At 44.0% G+C, this 24,666-nt stretch overlaps 1 protein-coding gene across 1 annotated transcript in view; it reads right to left on the bottom strand.

Moving 5' to 3' along the window:
* The window catches only part of LOC120050713 (A disintegrin and metalloproteinase with thrombospondin motifs 5-like), a 32,823-nt gene extending 8,880 nt beyond the window's left edge, over positions 1-23,943 (bottom strand). Inside the window, exons 1-6 of the mRNA XM_038997279.1 lie at positions 23,703-23,943; positions 23,343-23,666; positions 22,882-23,276; positions 5,544-5,676; positions 4,714-4,881; positions 4,041-4,324 (exon numbers count right to left, since the gene is read on the bottom strand). Coding sequence (XP_038853207.1) covers positions 4,041-4,324; positions 4,714-4,881; positions 5,544-5,676; positions 22,882-23,276; positions 23,343-23,666; positions 23,703-23,943 — 1,545 coding nt within the window. The remainder of the gene's footprint in view (positions 1-4,040; positions 4,325-4,713; positions 4,882-5,543; positions 5,677-22,881; positions 23,277-23,342; positions 23,667-23,702) is intronic.
* Positions 23,944-24,666: the final 723 nt, after the last annotated feature.

The following is a 24,666-nucleotide window of genomic DNA, read 5'->3' as shown; positions in this document are numbered from 1 at the left end:
CTAACAATGGACTTGAAACCCTCACCTTTGATTCTAGGATTAACCTAACCTATGTCCTGTTTTTATTTTGTTGCAGCTCTCAATGGGTCGTTGTACCCCCCTCCTCTTCATCCTTAGGCCCAGTAGGGGGACCCCCCTCCAGCAGGTGTGAAACCTCCTACCCTCTCCTATGCTCTCCTCACCTATCCTCCAATCCCATCAGCTCCCCTCTCCTCTTCCCATCCAAAATAAACATGCATATTTTCATTGAACATTTTGTTTGTGATTACTTTGAAATAGACCATTGGTCTAGATAGATCTACTGTATATTCTAGTTAGGTGTCTACCAAGTTGGTCTAGATATACAATATAGACAGTGTTTGGGAATCTACTCTGAATATATAGTTTACCAAGCTACCAAATACTGCACACGGGAAGAAGTTAAACTACACTAAATCTACCCTTAAGAAAAATATAGTTTACTTACTGAATCTGAAATTGCAAGAACAGATCACTGGAGTCAGACGTTAACAGAATGTGTCATTTTGCCTATTAAACACAACAACTATGTTTCAAGTTAGAATTAGGCAGATCTGCTGCTGAAAAAGAAAGGGAATTATTGCCAACAACCATATATTTTTTTTAAAGTAGTGTATGTTTCCAGTGATTAGCTACACCACTACATGGCAAAAAAGTAATTAACTACTGAAAACACAAACAAGCTTCTGTAAAATGTGGTTAAATTACTAGTTGCACTACATGTAGGTCACTACTCCCCAACACTGAATATAGATGTCTAGTTGGTCTAGAACTATATTCTAGTTAGGTGACTATAGCCTGACATATCATTAGTGTCAATAGCCACAAGTCAAAATATGAATGCCCAAAGCATATACAGTAGGCTTTGTATATTCTGATGACAGTGATTCAGGTGGGACGTCTCGTTTAATAATTCAAAATGAAGTGACACTCTTACACTGTAAATCTAATAGAATAAAAAAAATGTTGAACGTAATGTTTCAACACAAAGACAAACAAAATGGTGGTGACGATTAAAGTGTAGTGAGTTCTGTGCTGCTTGTCATAAGAGTGACTGAAAAGTCAGGGACTCAGAAGTTGAAAAGACTCAATAGAAACAGCCTGCTAAGAGAACAGTCTGAGAGGAGGGAGACATAGTAAACACACAGGCACGCCCACATACAAAAGAAACATTATTTCCCTCCTTCTCCGACCTGCCAAAAATACACCCAGTCACTCCTCTGGTAATCTTGTTCCAAATCAAATTCAATGGAATTAGATTCATTGAGAGTCCGTGACAGTAAAGCCCAAATAAATTACAGTGTGCAGTAAACGTTATGGAAACCTTCTAATTTTTCCAACTCTCTCCTACCCTCCCTCTACCGCTACACTGAGAGTACAAAACATTAAGAACACCGTGTACATGTAAAGACTAGATTAAATCAAGAATAGTCTGATGGGTGACAATATTAGCCTATCACTTGTGAATGATATATTATTACTTGTGAATGATGCCCAGCTTAAGGCAAGAAACAGTGCCTGCCTTTTTTTTGGCGACTTTTTAAAAATCATAGTCACACACCTCATGTAGGCTAGCTCATAGGCCAATATATTTTGACAAGGTTTGTATCAAGACATTAAAGTGGCCAAATAACTTCTTAAAATTAAGCACATCAATCCGCTTTACAACGGGTGTACAGACTAACTGGCATACATACTCAGAGCGTGAGTTTCAAGTCTGGGGAAAATGCACCTTTGTAATAAAAGCATTACATGCATATTCACACTTGCGGTCACTATAGAGAATGGTGTTTTCCTGCTAATGGAACATTCATACTTATAGCCTACTGCCGTGTGCACATTGCTGAGCTTATAATGTGAAGAAATAGCCTAATAGTTTATCAACATTTTAAGCTAAACGTTCTGATCTGTTGTTGTCAGGCTCATTGCTTAAAACAGGTTTTTTGATGCTAGTGGTTGTATTAATTTGGGATCCCACAATTGTCCCAGACTATGTTTGGAATATTTATTTCTTGCTCAGAATAGGTCAAGCCTAATCATTTGTTAAGCCTAATCATCTTGTTGGCTGACGAAAAGTAAATGTGGACAGTTCTTCCAATATCTTCAATATGCGCCTCGGAATTGGATAGTGCAGTTGCATTCCCGATGTGTCTATCTTCACTTGTAGCCTGTGAGAAAGACCCAATCAGATGACGGAGAGCCATGTGAGTGAGAGGTGCTTCGTCACGCAGCCGGGAGAAGGGAATTATAATTATTATATTCAGCCCAAGGGCACAGAGGCCACTGGCATGGAGTTTTTTAGGGGGCATTAAAGCCACACAAAAGGGATGGAGCTGGGAAATTCTAGTCACTATCAAGTGCTTGTCAAATTGTGAATGAGAGACTGATGAAGTGTGTACAGCCTGCTCTAAAAAACAAAGCAGCGCTCATGCCTTTCATGCAACTTTTTTCAAATCATCATTAAAGTCACATCATGAAGCCTTAGAATGTATTACAAATCAAAACATATAGCCCAACATTTGTATCACAACTAAAGTTATATAAATAACTCTAAATTAAGCATATAGGAGTACCGGTTTCTTTGTTAACTGCTCAACATAGATTAGCCGCAGAATATCCTTTCTACTATATTCAGTTATTTTCAATTATATTCTTCATACTATACAATAATATAAAATACTGCCACGGAATTCTAAGCAAATCTTGTCTACTAAATGAACTAGTGTAGCCCACAGCCATATGACATAGCCAGATCAGGGCCGAACATAAGGATAACTCAGAGTATGCTATTCTGTTCTTCGGAAATAGACTACATTTTCTTCAAATCATGTTTCCTTAGACCTGTCTAAAATAAATAATGGATTTACTGTGATGGTGTAGCCTATATTACATGGATTTATTAGACTTAAAATGTAGATGTTCCAAAGGTCTGCATCAGTGGCTTGTAGGCTATGCGTGGAAGCTAGGAGATGCTAAATGTGTTTATGGTAATTAGGGTCAATTACCGTGAGACCGACAGTTATTTGCTTGACAATCACCGTCTGACAAAATTTAATGACCGCAACAGCCCTACACCTGGCCCCTACTAACATACCCCTTTCAAAGGCACTTAAATCTTTCGTCTTGCCCATTCACGCACTGAATGACACATGTACACAATCCACGTCTCAACTGTCTCAAGGCTTAAAATTCCTTCTTTAACCTGTCTCCTCCCCTTCATCTTCACTGATTGAAGTGGATTTAACAAGTGACATAAATAAGGGATCATAGCTTTCACCTGGTCAATCAATGTCATTGAAAGAGCAGGTGTCCTTAATGTTTTGTACGCAGTGCATATTTCCTGTGGCTCTTGTCCACACTTTCACCTAACTCCATCCCTGCCTCTCATTCTCTCTGTCCCTCTCTCTATACTGCCTCCCTCATTCCTCCTCTCCTTGTTTTATAGTGTCTCTCAATGCTATTGTTGGCACTCTCACCCTACTCACCCTACTCCACGGTCCACCCGCCCCCCTCTACTACCACTCTCCCTACACTCCTCCCTCTTTCCCACCTTCATTCCTCTCACCAAGTAGTATAATTTGAGATGCTGTCATCCTATTGGGCAGGAGGTAGCCTAGCGGTTATAGCGTTGGGTGAGTAATCGAAAGGTCGCTGGTTTGAATACCAGAGCCGACAAGGTGAAAATCTGTTGATGTGCCCTTGAGCAAGGTACTTAACCCTAATATGCCATACTACTATGGCTGATCCTGTAAAACAACACATATCTGGTGTTTGTGACAATAGACTTTATTTATAATTTTTGCATTGTTGCCTCCCGTTCCCTCTCTTAACACTCTTCCTCTCCTTCCCATCCCCTCCTTTCGTCCCTCCCTCCTTCCCTCTCTAGAGAATAATACATCATAATAAAGTAGTACTCCGCTCTTTCACTACCTTTCACTCTGTCTATGCTGTCAGCCCATTGCGTTGTTGCTTCCCATTCCCTCTCCCCCCTCCCTCCCTCTCACCCTCCGCCCTGTCCTTACCGAGTAGTGTCTCTTGCGGGTCTTGTCCATGCACTTGCCCTGGAGGCAGATGCGGCCCTTGCCACACGGCGTGCCCTCCACGGCGGGCAGCTTCTTGGTAAGGCACACCATCTGGCCCTGGCGTATCACTGCACACCACAGGCGGGCGCATACGTCCATGCCCGGGCAGACCGTGTACTCAGGCCCAAACGCCAGGCGGCACTGGCGCACGGCGTCGTAGCTCTGGCCGGGCAGCTCCTCTGAGCCGAGCATGGGCTGGCGAGGAGTGTCCAGGAGACACTCGGCTGTAGAGGGGGAGAGGGGTGGACATGGTGTCCAATGCCAAAGGCTGTTTATCTGTCTGGTTTGTCAAACCTGCGATCATTCTAATCTGCCACTCGATAGGTGTGAAGGGACATTGGATTCAATTTGGCAAAGACAACAGCACATTAACTATGTACAGTAGGTGAGCCCAACCCTCATTGTTTAACCAAGTAAGTCATTGAGGTATTCTCCTGACATTTACAATAAAGACTTGGTTACCTCCCTAACCATTAGTTCAGGGCTAGTCAACTCTATGCCTGCAGTGCCAAAATACTTCTGGATTTCATTCTCTCCTCTCCTCATCCCCCCTCTATCCTATCCTGCCATTCTTCCCTGCTCTCCTCCACTCATCTCCCTCTTCATGTCTTACCATTGCCATCGTCAAAGAAGTCAGTGATGGTAGCTGAGGTGCAGCGGCTCCAGGGTTTGGAGGCGTCGATGGAGGTCAGGATGGACGACATGAGACGCTTGTCCGCGCTGGCGCCGAAACGCTCTTCGCAGAACTTGGAGTCGTCGTGGGACAGGCCCAGCAAGTGACCTTTGGTTCACAGACAGAGAGACGGACATGCAGGCAGACAGAAATACAAATCATTTTTGGGGGGTGTTTGTTACACAGTGAGCATTGTGTTCTTGAGAGTGTGTATTTGTATTTGTATTTATTAAGATTAATGTATTTACTCTTCCTGGAGTCCAAACAAGATTAAGGCAACTACATCACAAAAAATAAATAAAACAGTACAACATGCAACACATTATTACACCACTACTCTACCATTACATATCTACAATACAAAATGTATAATACCACAATATTACAACATTACAATGTACGTGTGTTAGCGTGTGTCTGTGTATGCGTGTGTGTGCCTGTGCTTGTGTCTCTTCGCAGTCCACTTCATTCCATAACCTGTAGTTGCATCTTTTTTCATCAGCTTTTACTGCTCGCTTGAGTTACTTGATGTGGAATAGAGTTCCATGTAGTCATGGGTCTATGTAGTACTGTGTGTTTTCCCAGAGTCTGTTCTGGATTTGGGGACTATGAAGAGACCCCTGGTGACAATGATGGCAATAGAGTTTGGATGTGTGTTTGCATGTGCTTACATATATAAAAAAAAATGTGTGGGAATGTGAGTGTGTATTGGCAGGTAATTGAGTGTGTGTGTGTGTATGTTTGTATGCAGGTGTGTGAGCGGTGCCCACCTATCTCGTGTGCCACGGTGAAGGCGGCATGGAGTCCGTCGTCCTCTATGACGGCACAGCTCCTCTCTGGTGAGCAGATGGTGCCAACGTCGGCCATGCCCAGTGTGTCACACGAGTGGTGCCCACACAGGTCCTATACAGGGGGCACAAGCAAATGGGTTGGTGGAAAGGGTGATATTACATAAAAATACCTGCCTGCCCATTGCTTTACATATTGCTTTACTTTGTCCATCACCTGAGATTGAATGTATGTATCATGTTAAATGTTGATTTTAAGTTAGTGTAAAGTTATACACATATATACTGCAGGACTCACACACGCACACCAAAACACAGACAATGCAAGGACAAGCTGGATAGATTACAGATGAGAAATGAAAGAAGATCATATGCCAATAGACCTTATTTGACCCATAATTGTTGATGCTATTGAGTTCACTATATTTCTGCTCTTTCTTCAATCAATCAATATCTCTCTCTCTCTCTCTCTCATAGGGAACTGTGTATTGACCAGTGTTCCAGCTCCCACACAGATCTATACAGATGATGCCCAGAGGGCTTGAAGCTACTCTGCTGTGTAGAGGAATCAATCAGTCAATCAAACACTGTGTCCCTATGCCATCGACTGTCTCGTTCTACGAAACACATACACACATGCACGCACACGGACACACACATGGAGACACAAGTATGCATGCACACACAAGACACACATAGGCATGCACACACATAAACACACACACTCTCACAGTATACATACAGTGTGTACATTACTAACTGTAAAAGTGCACGTGTCATGTATGAATGAGATAAGGCCACACACACACATTCCTCTCCTCTCCACTCCACTCCACCCACCACCCCAGCCCCCCCTCCCACACACATCCTGGGGACAGGATGAATCCCTTGATAAGAGGTGTTGACAGGCCCACTGTGCCATTTGTGAGAGACTCTGGGGTGTGTATTTACTTGTCTCAGATGGAACACTTCAGGAACAAACCCGTCTATGTTCTGTTCTGGGCTCTCCAACACATGACCAACAGGGTGGAACGCCACATACACATACTCTAGACACAAACTCTGGCTGTGTCCGAAATGGCATCCAATTCCCTACATAGTGCACTACTTTTGACCAGGGTCCATAGGGCCATTAGTGCCATTTTGGCCGTAGCCCTAGTGTGGTACCCCATTTACCCTATATAGTGAACATCTTAGGGCTCTGGTCAAAATTAATGCACTATGTAGGGAATAGGATGCCATTTCGGACACACTCTTGCTTTAGACAGAAACTCTTAAAAGAGAAAGTCTCCTACTTACTAAAGGAGAAATAAAAACAAAGTCAAATACAGTCCAGTCCGATTCCATTTCACTAAATGCGTTGTGTTGGTCATTGTTAAGATTTGCCCCCTGATGTGTGTGTAGATGGAGAGAATAGACATAACATGTTTTGAACTCCTTGTTGTCACTATCAGATGAACTAGCCAATCGGGAGGGACATTGTAGAAACCAACATGTCCACCATAGATGTGTTGGTTTTCCTGTTTCTTACTTACTAGCTGTCCCTGTCTCTCTTTCTCTCTCACTTTCCCTCTCTTTTGTTCACTTGAACTTGTTGCCCCCAACTCGCTCTGACTACCACTCCCCCTTACACTCTGTCCCTGTCTCTCTCATGTTCCCTCTGTGTCTTTCTCACTTTCACTCTGTCTCTCTTTTCTTCTCCTCTCCCTCCCGCTCTTCAGTGTGTTTCCAGCTTGGTATTTTCCCCTTTTTATCCTAAGGGGCTTTCACAGACATACTGTATGAGAGGGTGAACGAGAGAAAGAAAGAGGGAGGGTGAGAAAGAGAGAGCAAGAGAAATACAGTTATGGATTCAGACACCTGGGGAAAGGGATGGGAGGATGGAGGAAATGAAAAGAGAGGAGGAAAGAATGGAGGGAATGGGCCGTTATGGAAACATTGAGAAAAACAACCTCAGCACCGGTGATAAGGTATTTAGGTCAGTAGACGATCATATAAGAAGGCTGAGTGTGTGTGTGAGAAAGAGAGTTAGGGTGTGTTTGTGTTTGCATGTACATGTACATGTGTACGTACGTGTAAGTGTGTGTGTGTGTGCATTGCGCGCTAACGCCACCAACTGACAGTGTGTGTGTGTGTCTGTGATTGACACTCTCCTTTACTCAGAGTGGAACTGTGTTCCCCGGTTGACCCGTGCGTGTGTGTGAGTCTCGGGTCAACCGGGGAACACACCCTAGCTTCGTTCGGATAACACAGTTCCACTCTGAGTAAAGGAGAGTGTCAATCACAGACACACACGCACACACACACTGTCGGTTGGTGGCGTTAGCGCGCATGCACACACACACACACACACACACACACACACACACACACACACACACACACACACACACACACACACACACACACACACACACACAACAACTTGTCACTCAAAAATCAGTGTCAACAACGTAATCGTCAACTAACCGTGAAATGTGTTCCCAAATTAAACTGCCTCGTACTCAATTCTTGCTCGTACAATATGCATATTATTATTACTATTGGATAGAAAACACTCTCTAGTTTCTAAAACCGTTTGAATTATTTATCTGAGTGAAACAGAACTCATTCTGCAGCACTTTTCCTGTCAGGGAGTGAGATTTCAGAAATCGAGGTCCCTGTTCTGAGGTCAGTTTATAAGTCCCCATGTAAGCCATCGGGCTACATGCACTGCATACGTCTTCCTCTAGATGTCAGTAAGCGGGGAGAATTTGAATGGAGTGGATTGCGCAATCTGGGACCTTATATAAGACCCTGGAGCGGAAGTACCGTCCTTTTCAACGTTGCGCCTGGCGCAGTAGGGACATCAGAGTGGCCTCCTGCCAAGCTTTCGTTTTGCCAGTTCTATATCTCCGGTCATGTTTTTATTCGTTATAGTTGTTAAAGACATCATAAGGTAGTTAATTTAAACCGACTTATAGCAATTTATATCAGTTTATTGCGGTTTTCTGGCATTTCTTTGTGACGCGCTTTCAAGAGTTGGACACCTTTCCGGCACATGCCGAACGTTAGCGGCTATTTCGACAGGACAAGAGGACAGCTTTCAACCAAAAGACGATTGTTCTGGACAAAGGACACCTTTCCCAAGATTCTGATGGGAGGTCATCAAAAAGTAAGAACTATTTATGCTAATAAATCGTTGTTCTGTTGAAAAATGTTAAATGCATAAGCCGCCATTAATTTCAGTGTAGCCTTGCTTTAGCGCACGATGTATTGCGCAATAACGTTAATTTTAAAAATGTTACAAAGCGATTGCATTAAGAACTAATTTGTCTTTCATTTGCTGTCCACCCTGTATTTTTTAGTCAAGTTTATGATTATTTATTGATTAGAATAGGTGACTCTCCAAGATGGCGCCCGACATTTTCTGGGAAGCTTGGCAACTTTTCTCATTGTATAACCACGATTTGTGCCGCTAAATATGCACATTTTCGAACAAACTCTATATGCATTGTGTAATATGACGTTACAGGACTGTCATCTGAAGAATTCTGAGAAGGTTAGTGAAAGAATTTATATATTTTGGTGGTGAATACGTTATCGCTATGTTTGGCTGGAATCAATGCTGTTGTGTGGTTTGCTACTGTGCTAAGCTAATATAACGCTATATTGTGTTTTCGCTGTAAAACACTTAGAAAATCTGAAATATTGTCTGGATTCACAAGATCTGTGTCTTTCAATTGCTGCACGCTGTGTATTTTTAAGAAATGTTTTATGATGAGTAATTAGGTAATACACGTTGCTCTCTGTAGTTATTCTAGTCGAGTTGTGATGCTGGCTGCAATGGTAAACTATGATTTATACCTGAAATATGCACATTTTTCTAACAAAACATATGCTATACAATAAATATGTTATCAGACTGTCATCTGATGAATTTGTTTCTTGGTTAGTGGCTATTTATATCTTTATTTGGTCGAATTTGTGATAGCTACTGATGGAGTAAAAAACTGGTGGAGTAAAAAAAATGGTGTCTTTTGCTAACGTGGTTAGCTAATAGATTTACATATTGTGTCTTCCCTGTAAAACATTTTAAAAATCAGAAATGATGGCTGGATTCACAAGATGTGTATCTTTCATCTGGTGTCTTGGACTTGTGATTTAATGATATTTAGATGCTAGTATTTACTTGTGACGCTATGCTAGGCTATGCTAGTCAGCTTTTTTACTGGTGGGGGTGCTCCCGGATCCGGGTTTGGGAGGAACTAGAAGTTAACTGGCGGCCTGCGAGCCAATTTTATTTGGCCCCCCAAGTTTTCTGAGCAAAAAACGAAGTGTTTTTTAAAAATTACTTTTGTTATTGTTGGACATAGACCGTAAAAACACCAACAAATCAACTCCAAGTGATTTTAATTTTGGAAATCTGTTTCAAAGTATTCTCACGCATAATAGAGAGATATACAGTATGTGATCATATACAAATGTAAGCAATGTTTGAAAGGATTATGTTTTAGTCAAATATTATATCTGTTTGGGCTTCTTGTGGGTTAAATTGCAGTCTACAAATTATTTATAATTATGTCCCGGCCCCCTGACCATCCGCTCAAGAACAAAAATAGGCCTGCGGCTGAATCTAGTCCATGATCCCTGCTCTATGTTCTGTCAGTAGAGAGCTCTTCTCCTCACAGTAAGGCTTTGTTTAATGTCCCGGTCCCTGGCGAGAGCAGTCATGCGTCGGGTCCCACTGTGACGTAACCACTAATAATCACACACAGGCACGCACATACACGCGCGCATGCCCACACGCGCAATCCCACAAATGCACACACATACAAATTACAAATGCATACACACACAGAGTCCCCTCAATGTGTCTCTTGTTCTGTCCTGGTGCGGCATGCACAGAGCCCGGTGACACAGGCACACGGGTCAGCTCACTCAGGACACGGGGGTGTTGGGACCGGAGTAATTGGACCCATGCATGAATAACCTCATGTTCCAATAAACTCCCCCCCTCTACATCTCCAAAGAATGGATGGGTCTTGTCTCTGACTGCGAGAATGCAGTCTGATGATGGATTTGACTTCTATTGAATGAGCGTGACTCACTCAAGCTACGACACTTACTTCTTTGATGACAAGCTACAGCAATGAGAGACAACTGAATGGAAGGGTTTTGTTTTAAAGATACAGTGATCGAACACTACAGCCAATCATGGAATCAGAGTTCAAATCCTATTGGCTAAGGGGATTCACTGACCTTTGACCTATTGATAAGTCATGGTCCACTCCAAACACCTTGCAGGTGTTATAATGTTGTCATGCTATGGAGTTGTTACTGTTGTTATAACCTGTCACTTGCCCCTGGGTAGAGCCAGCGCCAGGTATCTCCGTGCCCGTTGTTCCAACCACTGTACCAACCATGCCACCCTACCCCCTGCCGGTGACACAGAGGGAAAGCACTGTCAAGTGGGTGGAAAGTCCATGCCCATGTAGGTGGTGGTGGTAATAGTTGGCACACCGTGCTCCACCAACTTGCCAAGCCCAGGTATGCTCACATGGCGCTGCCAACAGCTTCCACCTGGACGCCGGTGACAAAAAAAGTCGGTATTCCCTGGTATTAGCAGCCGTCTCCAGCACAACAAGACCTTGCATGACTTAGTTACACGCACCACAATCCTGACACTTCAACCACAGCCGACAGACCAAGAAACCACACCAGAGGGGTGAAAAATGCAGAGAGCTTAGTGGGTTTGAGATGTGTGTGCTATAAACGCAGGCAGACCGCTCAAGACTGACTTAGATATTGGAGGTTTGTCCATGTCCTGAGGACGTCCGGAAATACCTTCACAACCGGCCACTCGGGGCAACAGTGAGCACATTTACCATCATAATTAGAGGTCGACCGATTATGATTTTTCAATCCCCCGATACCGATTATTGGAGGACCAAAAAAAAGCAGATGCCGATTAATCGGCCGATTTTTTAAATGTTATTTATTTGTAATAATGACAATTACAACAATACTGAATGAACAATGAACACTTTTATTTTAACTTAATATAATACATAAATAAAATCAATTTAGTCCCAAAAATGTTTTGTTATACATATGTTCAATTTGGATTAAATAATGCAAAAACTCAGTGTTGGAGAAGAAAGTAAAAATGCAAGATGTGCCATGTAAAAAAGCTAATGTTTACGTTCCTTGCTCAGAACATGAGAACATATGAAAGTTGGTGGTTCCTTTTAACATGAGTCTTCAATATTCCCAGTTAAGAAGTTTTAGGTTGAAGTTATTATAGGAATTATGACCAGTCGACTATTTCTCTCTATACTATTTGTATTTCATATACCTTTGACTTTTGGATGTTCTTATAGGCACTTTAGTATTGCCAGCCTAATCTCGGGAGTTGATAGGCTTGAAGTCTTAAACAGCGCTGAGCAATCAAGCATTGCTAAGAGCTGCTGGCAAACGCAGTAAAGTGCTGTTTGAATGAATGCTTACGAGCCTGCTGCTGCCTACCACCGCTCAGTCAGACTGCTCTATCAAATATCAAATAATAGACTTAATTATAATATAATAAACACACAGAAATACGAGCCTTAGGTCATTAATATGGTCAAATTCGGAAACTATCATTTCGAAAACAAAACGTTTATTCTTTCAGTGAAACACAGAACCGTTCCGTATTTTATCGAACGGGTGGCAACCCTAAGTCTAAATATTGCTGTTACAATGCACAACCTTCAATGTTATGTCATAACTATGTAAAATTCTGGCAAATTAATTACGGTCTTTGTTAGGAAGAAATCTTCACACAGTTCGCAACGAGCCAGGCGGCCCAAACTGCTGCATATACGCTGACTCTGACTGAACGCAAGACAATTTCCCTAGTTAATATTGCCTGTTAACATGCATTTATTTCAACTAAATATGCACGTTTAAAAAATATATACTTCGGTGTATTGATTTTAAGAAAGGCATTGATGTTTATGGATAGGTACATTTGTGCAACAATTGTGCTTTTTTTTCTCGCAAATGTGCTTTTGTTAAATCATCACCCATTTGGCGAAGTTGAAGTAGGCTGTGATTCGATGATAAATTAACAGGGACCACTTTGATTATATGCAACGCAGGACAAGCTAGTTAACCTAGTAATATCATCAACCATATGTAGTTAACTAGTGATTATGTGAAGATTGATTGTTTTTTATAAGGTTAATGCTAGATAGCAACTTAGCTTGGCTCCTTGCAGCCACAAGGTCCTTTTGATGCTGCTCTCGCCTAACAGGTGGTCAACCTGTAATCGGCCATAATCAGCATCCAAAAAGGCAGATTACCGATTGTTATGAAAACTTGAAATCTGCCATAATTAATCTGCCATGCCGAACTTATTTTTTTTACTTATTTTGTACATAATGTTGCTGCTACCGTCTCTTATGACCGGAAATAACTTCTGGACATCAGAACAGCGATTAATCACCACAAACTGGCAGAAGCTTTTTTTTCCTTTAACGAGTCTGATAAGCCTGACGTGAACGACATACTGCTTTCCCGGGAACAGGCCCAAATCCCCGCCATTTGCGTGAAGAGACGACGGAGAAAAAGAGGACGGAGGTTGGGCTGCCTTCTGAGAATTCATAGGCGATCGAAGAAACCCCCCCTGCCATCCGTTTTACTAGCTAACGTGCAATCATTGGAAAATAAAATTGACGACCTACGAGGAAGATTAAACTACCAACAGGACAATAAAAACTGTATTATCTTATGCTTCACGGAGTCGTGGCTGAATGACGACATTATCAACATACAGCTGGCTGGTTATACGCTGTATCGGCAGGATAGAACAGCGGCGTCTGGTAAGACAAGGGGTGGCAGACTATGCAAATATGTAAACAACAGCTGGTGCATGATATCTAAGGAAGTCTCAAGGTTTTGCTCGCCTGAGGTAGAGTATCTCATGATAAGCTGTAGACTAGAGGTCGACCGATTATGATTTTTCAACGCCGATACCGATACCGATTATTGGAGGACAAAAAAAGCCGATACCAATTAATCGGACGATTTATTTTTATTTGTTTATTTATTTATATACACTGCTCAAAAAAATAAAGGGAACACTTAAACAACACAATGTAACTCCAAGTCAATCACACTTCTGTGAAATCAAACTGTCCACTTAGGAAGCAACACCGATTGACAATAAATTTCACATGCTGTTGTGCAAATGGAATAGACAAAAGGTGGAAATTATAGGCAATTAGCAAGACACCCCCAATAAAGGAGTGGTTCTGCAGGTGGTGACCACAGACCACTTCTCAGTTCCTATGCTTCCTGGCTGATGTTTTGGTCACTTTTGAATGCTGGCGGTGCTTTCACTCTAGTGGTAGCATGAGACGGAGTCTACAACCCACACAAGTGGCTCAGGTAGTGCAGCTCATCCAGGGTGGCACATCAATGCGAGCTGTGGCAAGAAGGTTTGCTGTGTCTGTCAGCGTAGTGTCCAGAGCATGGAGGCGCTACAGGAGACAGGCCAGTACATCAGGAGATGTGGAGGAGGCCGTAGGAGGGCAACAACCCAGCAGCAGGACCGCTACCTCCGCCTTTGTGCAAGGAGGAGCACTGCCAGAGCCCTGCAAAATGACCTCCAGCAGGCCACAAATGTGCATGTGTTCGCTTCAAACGGTTAGAAACAGACTCCATGAGGGTGGTATGAGGGCCCGACGTCCACAGGTGGGGGTTGTGCTTACAGCCCAACACCGTGCAGGATGTTTGGCATTTGCCAGAGAACACCTAGATTGGCAAATTTGCCACTGGCGCCCTGTGCTCTTCACAGATGAAAGCAGGTTCACACTGAACACATGAGCACATGTGACAGACGTGACAGAGTCTGGAGATGCCGTGGAGAACGTTCTGCTGCCTGCAACATCCTCCAGCATGACCGGTTTGGCGGTGGGTCAGTCATGGTGTGGGGTGGCATTTCTTTGTGGGGCCGCACAGCCCTCCATGTGCTCGCCAGAGGTAGCATGACTGCCATTAGGTACCGAGATGAGATCCTCAGACCCCTTGTGAGACCATATGCTGACACATGCACATTTGTGAGTCTGTTTGGAGACTCATGGAGACTGTTTCTGACCGTTTGAGCAGACACATGCACATTTGTGGCCTGTTGGAGGTCATTTTGCAGGGCTCTGGCAGTGCTCCTCCTTGCACAAAGGCGGAGGTAGCGGTCCTGCTGCTGGGTTGTTGCCCTCCTACGGCCTCTTCCACGTCTCCTGATGTACTGGCCTGTCTCCTGGTAGCGCCTCCATGCTCTGGACACTACGCTGACAGACACAGCAAACCTTCTTGCCACAGCTCGCATTGATGTGCCACCCTGGATGAGCTGCACTACCTGAGCCACTTGTGTGGGTTGTAGACTCCGTCTCATGCTACCACTAGAGTGAAAGCACCGCCAGCATTCAAAAGTGACCAAAACATCAGCCAGGAAGCATAGGAACTGAGAAGTGGTCTGTGGTCACCACCTGCAGAACCACTCCTTTATTGGGGGTGTCTTGCTAATTGCCTATAATTTCCACCTTTTGTCTATTCCATTTGCACAACAGCATGTGAAATTTATTGTCAATCAGTGTTGCTTCCTAAGTGGACAGTTTGATTTCACAGAAGTGTGATTGACTTGGAGTTACATTGTGTTGTTTAAGTGTTCCCTTTATTTTTTTGAGCAGTGTATATATATCATACACACATGCACATTTTTGTAATAATGACAATTGCAACAATACTGAATTAACAATGAACACTTTTATTTTAACTTAATATAATACATAAATAAAATCAATTTAGTCTCAAATAACATGAGAACATATGTTAAAATGAACCACCAGCTTTCATGGGTCTTCAATATTCCCAGTTAAGAAGTTTTAGGTTGTAGTGCAGAAAGCAGAGCTTGTCTGCATGGTCCCCTGTCAGTCTGCTCCTCCGCTATACACAGACCTTATTTGAAGTAGATCAAGACATTCTCTATGGAAGACATGAACGGTAAAATAACGAAGGAACCCCTTTCAAGTTCAGCCGCAAGTTATTACAGGAATTATAACGCGTCGACTATTTCTCTCTAAACCATATACCTTTGACTAATCCGGAAACTATCACCTCGAAAACAAAACGTTTATTCCGTTCCGTATTTTATCTAACGGGTGGCATCCATGAGTCTAAATATTCCTGTTACATTGCACAACCTTTAATGTTATGTCATAATTACGTAAAATTCTTGCAAATTAGTTTGCAAAGAGCCAGGCGGCCCAAACTGTTGCATATACCCTGACTCTGCGTGCAATGAACGCAAGAGAAATTACACAATTTCACCTGGTTAATATTGCCTGCTAACCTGGATTTCTTTAAGCTAAATATGCAGGTTTAAAAATATACACTTGTGTATTGATTTTAAGAAAGGCATTGATGTTTATGGTTAAGTACACATTGGAGCAATGACAGTCATTGATTGATTGTTTTTTATAAGATAAGTTTAATGCTAGCTAGCAACTTACCTTAGCTTACTGCATTCGCGTAACAGGCAGGCTCCTCATTCCTAGACCGTCATTGAAAATAAGAATGTGTTCTTAACTGACTTGCCTAATTAAATAAAGATTAAATAAAGGTGTAAAAAAAATAAAAAAAAAAATAGGCAAATCGGCGCCCAAAAATACCGATTTCCGATTGTTATGAAAACTTGAAATCGGCCCTAATTAATCGGCCATTCCGATTAATCGGTCGACCGCTACTGTAGACCACACTTATCTACCTTGAGAGTTTTCATCTGTATTTTCGTAGCTGTCTACATACCAACCACAGACCGATGTTGGCACTAAGACCGCACTCAATGAGCTGTATTCTGCCATAAGCAAACAGGAAAACGCTCATCCAGAGGCGGCACTCCTAGTGGCCGGGGACTTAATGCAGGGAAACTTGAATCTGTTTTACCAAATTTCTATCAGCATGATAAATGTGCAAGCAGTGGGAAAAAAAACTCAAGACCACCTTTACTCCACACACAGAGATGCGTACAAAGCTCTCCCTCGCCCTCCATTTGGCAAATCTGACCATAATTTTACAATCAAAAATTACATTAGGAAGCCCCATTGACTCGGTCAATAAAAAAGGGGTCAATGAAGCAGATGCCAAGCTACAGGACTGTTTTGCTATCACAGACAGGAATATGGTCTGGGATTGTTCCTATGGCATTGAGGAGTACACCACATCAGTCATTGGCTTCATCAATAAGTGCATCAATGACGTCATAACCACTGTGACTGTACGTACATACCCCAACCAGAAACAATGGATTACAGGCAACATCCGCACTGAGCTAAAGGCTAGAGCTACCACTTTCAAGGAGCAGGACTCTAACCTGGAAGCTAATAAGAAATCCCGCTATGCCCTCCGACGAACCATCAAACAGGCAAAGTATCAATACAGGACTAAGATCGAATCGTACTACACCGGCTCCGACGCTCGTCGGATGTGGCAGGGCTTGCAAACCATTACAGACTACAAAGGGAAGCACAGCCGAGAGATGCCCAGTGACACTAGCCTACCAGACTAGCTAAACTACTTCTATGCTCGCTTCGAGGCAAATAACACTGAAACATGCATGAGAGTACCAGCTGTTTGGACGACTGTGTGGTCACGCTCTCCGCAGCCAATGGGAGTAAGACCTTTAAACAGGTCAACATTCACAAGGCCGCAGGGCCAGACGGATTACCAGGACGTGTACTGCGAGCATGCGCTGACCAACTGGCAAGTGTCTGTAATACCAACATGTTTTAAGCAGACCACCATAGTCCCTGTGCCCAAGAACACTAAGGTAACCTGCCTAAATGAATACCGACCCGTAGCACTCACGTCCGTAGCCATGAAGTGCTTTGAAAGGCTGGTCATGGCTCACATCAACACCATTTTTCCAGAAACCCTAGACCCACTCCAATTTTCATGCCGCCCTAACAGATCCACAGATGATGCAATCTCTATTGCACTCCACACGGCCCTTTCCCACCTGGACAAAAGGAACACCTATGTGAGAATGCTATTCATTGACTACAGCTCAGAGTTCAACATCATAGTGCCCTCAAAGCTCATCAATAAACTAAGGACCCTGGGACTAAACAGTTTCCTCTGCAACTGGATCCTGGACTTCATGACAGGCCGCCCCCAGGTGGTAAGGGTAGGTAACAACACATCTGCCATGCTGATCCTCAACACAGGGGCCCCTCAGGGGTGCATGGTCAGTCTCCTCCTGTACTCCCTGTTCAGTCATGACTGCACAGCCAGGCATGACTCCAACACCATCATTAAGTTTGCTGATGACACAACAATGGTAGGCCTGATCACCGACAATGATGAGACAGCCTATATGGAGGAGGTCAGAGACCTGGCCGTGTGGTGCCAGGACAACAATCTCTCCCTCAACGTGATCATGACAAAGGAGATGATTGTGGACTACAGGAAAAGGAGGACTGAGCACGCCCCCATTCTCATCAACACGGCTGTAGTGGAGCAGGTTGAGAGCTTCAAGCTCCTTGGCGTCCACATCACCAACAAACTAACATGGTCCAAGCACACCAAGACAGTCGTGAAGAGGGCACGACAAAACCTCTTCCCCCTCAGATGACTGAAAAGATTTGGCATGGGTCCTCAGATCCTCAAAAGGTTCTACAGCTGCACCATCGAGAGCATCCTGAAGGGGTTGCATCACCACCTGGTATGGCAACTGCTTGGCCTCCGACCACAAGGCACTACAGAAGATTGTGCGTACGGCCCAGTACATCACTGGGGCCAAGCTTCCTGCCATCCAGGACCTCTACACCGGGCGGTGTTAGAGGAAGGCCATAAAAATTGTCAAAGACTCCACCACCCTAGTCATAGACTGTTCTCTCTGCTACCGCATGGCAAGCGGTACCGGAGCGCCAAGTCTAGGTCCAAGAGGCTTCTAAACAGCTTCTACCCCTAAGCCATAAGACTCCTGAATATCTAATCAAATTGCTACCCAGACTATTTGCATTGCCCCCCTCCCCCCTTATTTTACGCTGCTGCTACTCTCTGTTATTATCTATGCACAGTCACTTTAATAACTCTACCTACATGTCCATATTACATCAATTACCTCGACTAACCGGTGCCCCCGCACATTGACTCTGTACCGGTACCCCCTGTACATAAACTCAGCAAAAAAAGAAACGTCCCTTTTTCAGGACCCTGTCTTTCAAAAGATAATTCGTAAAAATCCAAATAACTTCAGAGATCTTTATTGTAAAGGGATTAACCTCTTTGGTCTGCAGGGGCAGTATTGAGTAGCCTGGATAAAAGGTGCCCATTTCAAACGGCCTCGTACTCAATTCTTGCTCGTACAATATGCATATTATTATTACTATTGGATAGACAACACTCTCTAGTTTCTAAAACCGTTTGAATTATATCTGTGAGTAAAACAGAACTCATTTTGCAGCAAACTTCCTGACAGGAAGTGGAAAATCTGAAATCGATGCTCTGTTCTAGGGCCTGCCTATAAATGTGCTTGATATTTATTAGTATACATGCACTTCATACGCCTTCCACTAGATGTCAACAGGCAGTGAGAGAAGAAATGGAGTGTATAACATGATCTGAGGTCGAATAAAAGCTCTTGGCATGACGTGACCCCAATTTCCTGTTTTCTGGAACGCGCGAGAAGTGACCTGGTATTGCCTTCTGTAAAGCTGTCGTTATAGACGACTAATATCTTCGGCTTTGATTTTATTTGATACATGTGACAATATCATCGTAAAGTATGTTTTTTCAATATAGTTTTATTAGATTATTGAATTTTTTTCGGGACGTTAGGCGTGTTGCTTTGTCTGCGTATGTTCAGGAAGGAGAGCTTCGCGCCACTTTGCTAGCTTTCCGTGCTAATTGACTGGAGAAGAGGACATTCTAAATCCAAACAACGATTGTTCTGGACAAAGGACCCCTTGTACAACATTCTGAAGGAAGATCATCAAAAGTAGGACCCATTTTATGATGCTATTTCATATATCTGTCGAACATGTGAACTAGTAGTTTGCGCCCAGATTTTGGGCACGCTCTCGCCATAACGTAAACTGCATGTCGTAATGAAGTTATTTTTAGAATTCTAACACGGCGATTGCATTAAGAACTAGTGTATCTATCATTTCCTATACAACATGTATTTTTTAGTAATGTTTATGAATAGTTATTTGGTCAGAATATGTGAGTGTCAGAAAAATATCCGGACGTTGTGGGAAAAAGATGCTACGTTAGCACAATGTATAACCACTGATTTCAGCTCTAAATATGCACATTTTCGAACAAAACATAAGTGTATGTATAACCTGATGTTATAGGACTGTCATCTGATGAAGCTTATCAAGGTTAGTCAAAAATTATATATCTTTTGCTGGTTTGTTACGATCGCTAACTTTTGCTGCTGGTAAATGGCTTGTGTTTCTGGCTATTGTGGTAAGCTAATATAATGCTATATTGTGTTTTCGCTGTAAAACACTTAAGAAATCGGAAATATTGGCTGGAATCACAAGATGCCTGTCTTTCATTTGCTGTACACCATGTATTTTTCAGAAATGTTTTATGATGAGTATTTAGGTATTTGACGTTGGTGTCTGTATTTACTCTGGCTGCTTCGGTGCTATTTCTGACGGTAGCTGTGATGGTAGCTGCAATGTAAAACTGATTTATAGCTCAAATATGCACATTTTTCGAACAAAACATAGATTTATTGAATAACATGTTATAAGACTGTCATCTGATGAAGTTGTTTCTTGGTTAGTTTGGTTGGTTCTTGGTTAGTTAGGTTGGTTTTGTGCATGCTACCTGTGCTGTGAAAAATGTCTGTCCTTTTTTGTATTTGGTGGTGAGCTAACATAAATATACGTGCTGTTTTCGCTGTAAAACATTTTAAAAATCGGACATGTTGGCTGGACTCACAAGATGTTTATCTTTCATTTGCTGTATTGGACTTGTTAATGTGTGAAAGTTAAATATTTCTAAAAAATATATTTTGAATTTCGCGCCCTGCACTTGAAGTGGCTGTTGTCATATTGTGCCCGGCTTCGGGCTTGCAGCCCAAAGAAGTTAAACACTGTTTCCCATGCTTGTTCAATGAAACATAAACAATTAATGAACATGCACCTGCGGAACGGTCGTTAAGACACTAACAGCTTACAGACGGTAGGCAATTAAGGTCACAGTTATGAAAACTTAGGACGCTAAAGAGGCTTTTCTACTGACTCTGAAAAACACCTAAAGAAAGATGCCCAGGGTCCCTGCTCACCTGCGTGAACCTGCCTTAGGCATGCTGCAAGGAGGCATGAGGACTGCAGATGTGGCCAGGGCAATAAATTGCAATGTCCGTACTGTGAGACGCCTAAGACAGCGCTACAGGGAGACAGGACGGACAGCTGATCGTCCTCGCAGTGGCAAACCACGTGTAACAACACCTGCACAGGATCGGTACATCCGAACATCACACCTGCGGGACAGGTACAGGATGGCAACAACAACTGCCCGAGTTACACCAGGAACGCACAATCCCTCCATCAGTGTTCAGACGGTCCGCAATAGGCTGAGAGAGGCTGGACTGAGGGCTTGTAGGCCTGTTGTAAGGCAGGTCCTCACCAGACATCATCAGCAACAACGGGGCACAAACCCACCATCGCTGGACCAGACAGGACTGGCAAAAAGTGCTCTTCACTGACGAGTCGCGGTTTTGTCTCACCAGGGGGGATGGTCTGATTCGCGTGTCGGGCGTTACACCGAGGCCTGTACTCTGGAGCGGGATCAATTTGGAGGTTGAGGGTCCGTCATGGTCTGGGGCGGTGTGCCACAGCATCACTGGATGGATCTTGTTGTCATTGCAGGCAATCTCAATGCTGTGCGTTACAGGGAAGACATCCTCCTCCCTCATGTGATACCCTTCCTGCAGGCTCATCCTGACATGACCCTCCAGCATGACAATGCCACCAGCCATACTGCTCGTTCTGTGCGTGATTTCCTGCAAGACAGGAATGCCAGTGTTCTGCCATGGCCAGCTAAGAGCCAAGATCTCAATCCCATTGAGCACGTCTGGGACCTGTTGGATCGGAGGGTGAGGGCTTGGGCCATTCCCCCCAGAAATGTCCGTGAACTTGCAGGTGCCTTGGTGGAAGAGTGTGGTAAAACATCTCACAGCAAGAACGGGCAAATCTTGTACAGTCATGAGGAGGAGATGCACTGCAGTACTTAATGCAGCTGGTGGCCACACCAGATACTAACTGTTAATTTTGATTTTGACACCCTTTGTTCAGGGACACATTATTCCATTTCTGTTAGTCACATGTCTGTGGAACTTGTTCAGTTTATGTCTCAGTTGTTGAGTCTTGTTATGTTCATACAAATATTTACACATGTTAAGTTTGCTGAAAATAAACGCAGTTGACAGTGAGAGGATGTTTCTTTTTTTGCTGAGTTTAGTCTCGCTATTGTTATTTTACTGCTGCTCTTTAAAACTACTTATTTTATTTCTTATTCTTATTTGTATTTTGTAAACTGCATTGTTGGTTAGGTAAGTAAGCATTTAACTGTATGGTCTACACCTTTGACTAATAAAATTTGATTTGATATATGTGTTTGAATTTTTGACAGTCCCTGCTCTGCTCAGCGAAAAAAATGTAGGAGGGGGAAAAAAGAAAACTGGAAGGAAAAAAAAAACATAGGGCTGTCGGTTGGCTGCAGTTTCTGGTTGAGATAAACATTCTGAACTCTAACCTTCAGCTGATTTCAAGTACATCCCTTCAACCCTGGAAGAATGTGCGTGCGCAGCGGGTGCGAGAGATCACACGGGCTCGAGACATTGGTTGTCAGGGGACTGGGAGAGTCTGAGACAGAGGAGACTGCCCATAAAAACACAAGCGGAGGAAACACTCTTTTTTAGGGTTGTTATAAGACACGTGCGAGAGCCCACACAGAGGAGGGAGGGTGTGCAAGACAGACAGAGAGAAATAGAGAGAGAGAGACGCACACTCACTCAATTTGGAAACACTAAACCGAAGCAGATTTCTGCTTGATAACAACAATGTAATAAACATATTTTGAGCCAAATGACTCTCTTGAATATCAGGTAAGAGTACAGAAACGGTCTGTCATGCAAGCAGTACCATACCATAACACCTCAGTGTAAAATGCGCTCTAGTCCAGTGAGTGGGAAGGGATGGACCTGGCGCGCAGTGGTATGTGTTTTGTTGGGGGTAGGGGGGCGAATCGAACTCTATGGTTTTGTTTGTTTGTTTACCTGCCTGGTGAAGAGGATGGCGGCGTCGTGGTGGTGCTGGTTGTCGTCGTCCAGTGGGTTCTGCTGGTTCTGCCACTTGCAGAAGCTCTTGAGCGTGGCGGCTGCGTTCTTGGACACCTCCAACCCCTTCTCCTTCTCCGTGACCATGGTCACCTTCACAACGGACAGACGGATGGGGTTCTCGATGCTGGCATGGCCGTACAACTTGGAAGCGATGGAGGCCAGCGTGAGCAGGTAGTGGTGCAGGTCCTTGCCGTACTTCTTGGACATGGACTCGTCAGCGACCAGCAGAAGCTCCACGTGCCTGGCGCGCGAAACTGACCTCTTGCGCCGACTTCCCAGTGAGGGCGGAGAGGCAGGTTTGGAGAACTGCTTCCACCATCTTCTGCCGTGCGCTCTGCTTCGCTCCTTGCCCCTGTCCAGGGTGACACCGTGCGGGTCGCGTTTCCCTTTCCCTCTGCCCTTACGCCGGTGTTTCCTCGATGCATCCATGCGCCCGCGCCCTTCCTTGGTCCCACAGCTCTCGCTCACAGGCATGGCTTCGAAGCTGAAACTCTCCTGCGTGAAGTAGTGGAGAGCGCTCTCTGCATCCTTGTCATCCAGCGAACGCACGTCGCTATTGTGTCCCTTGGCTCGGATGAGGGGTGTGATTGTGTAGCGTGCGTGTTTCAAAGCGAAAAAGCCCTCTAGACCCCCACCACAGAGGCTGAAAACCGCCAGGGACTTGGGGTTGGAGTCCACGGTTCCCCGGTACACACACTCCCGGTGCAGAGGCGCGGCGCTTTCTCCCGCTCCTATCAGGGCCATCACATATTTCGGACTGAAGTGCTGTGACAAAATTGACTCATCCCTCTCCATATCTAACTGAAACCTTCTCCCGTCCATGTAGAGTAGGTAACCAACCTTCCCACCTCCATGGTAAATCCGATCGACGGTCCGCACAACACCCTCTTTTGCAGGTGGAGCGAAAGCCCGGAAAGTGGTGAGACCGGCGGCGAGCACCGCATCGCAGCCAGTATGCAACTCCACGATGCACAGCAAAATAATCCGAAACACCAACATGACTCCAGCAAAAGCACAAAATACACGGGTCATCTTTACCCCAAAACTAGCAGTGCACGGCGAAACATTTATATTCCAACTAAAACAGCAATGGAAACGAAGAACAAACAATTTTCAGAACAGGTCCCGTTTGAATGCGCATGGTCTTGATATCCAGAATTCCCATGAAAAGTGTAAAAACACAGAAAAATGAAGGCATCGGAGGGTATGGAAGAAAAGACGCCGCGGAGATATAAGAAAAGAGCAGCGGAGAACAGGGCTTGAGGACCGAGCTGAACTTGGAGAACAAAACACAAAAGTTTCCTCTTAATAGAGGAGAGAAAAAAAGTCCTGCCCCTTTGCACTCACTCGCCACTCTACCCCCCTCTTCTCTCTCTCTGCTGCGTTCTCGTGTCTGCCGAAATCAAAGCAAAGTCAAGTGCTGGAGGCTTCCGAGTCTGCCGTCCCACTCAACTCCATTTTTTGGTCCTATCCCCGGCGCCGAGACGCAAACACAAGAGTAAAGGAGCACTATAACAAAGCATCTTTCAATAATGTCACCCATATCTTCAGCATTCCCACTAGTGGGGACAGCAAGAGCGTGGCAGTCTATCTGTTTGCGTTTTTAAGCGCGCGAGCGTGTGTGTAGTCTAGATATGAGAGCGCGCAAGGGCTCAATTCGGGGGTCATCCATCAAAATCTTCTTCCTTTGTGAGATATAAAAAATACACCGTGTTTTGGAAG

This window comes from Salvelinus namaycush, chromosome 7, assembly GCF_016432855.1.
Source record: "Salvelinus namaycush isolate Seneca chromosome 7, SaNama_1.0, whole genome shotgun sequence".
Classification (NCBI taxonomy): Eukaryota; Metazoa; Chordata; class Actinopteri; order Salmoniformes; family Salmonidae; genus Salvelinus; species Salvelinus namaycush.
This window is presented reverse-complemented; position numbering and strand designations above follow the sequence as displayed.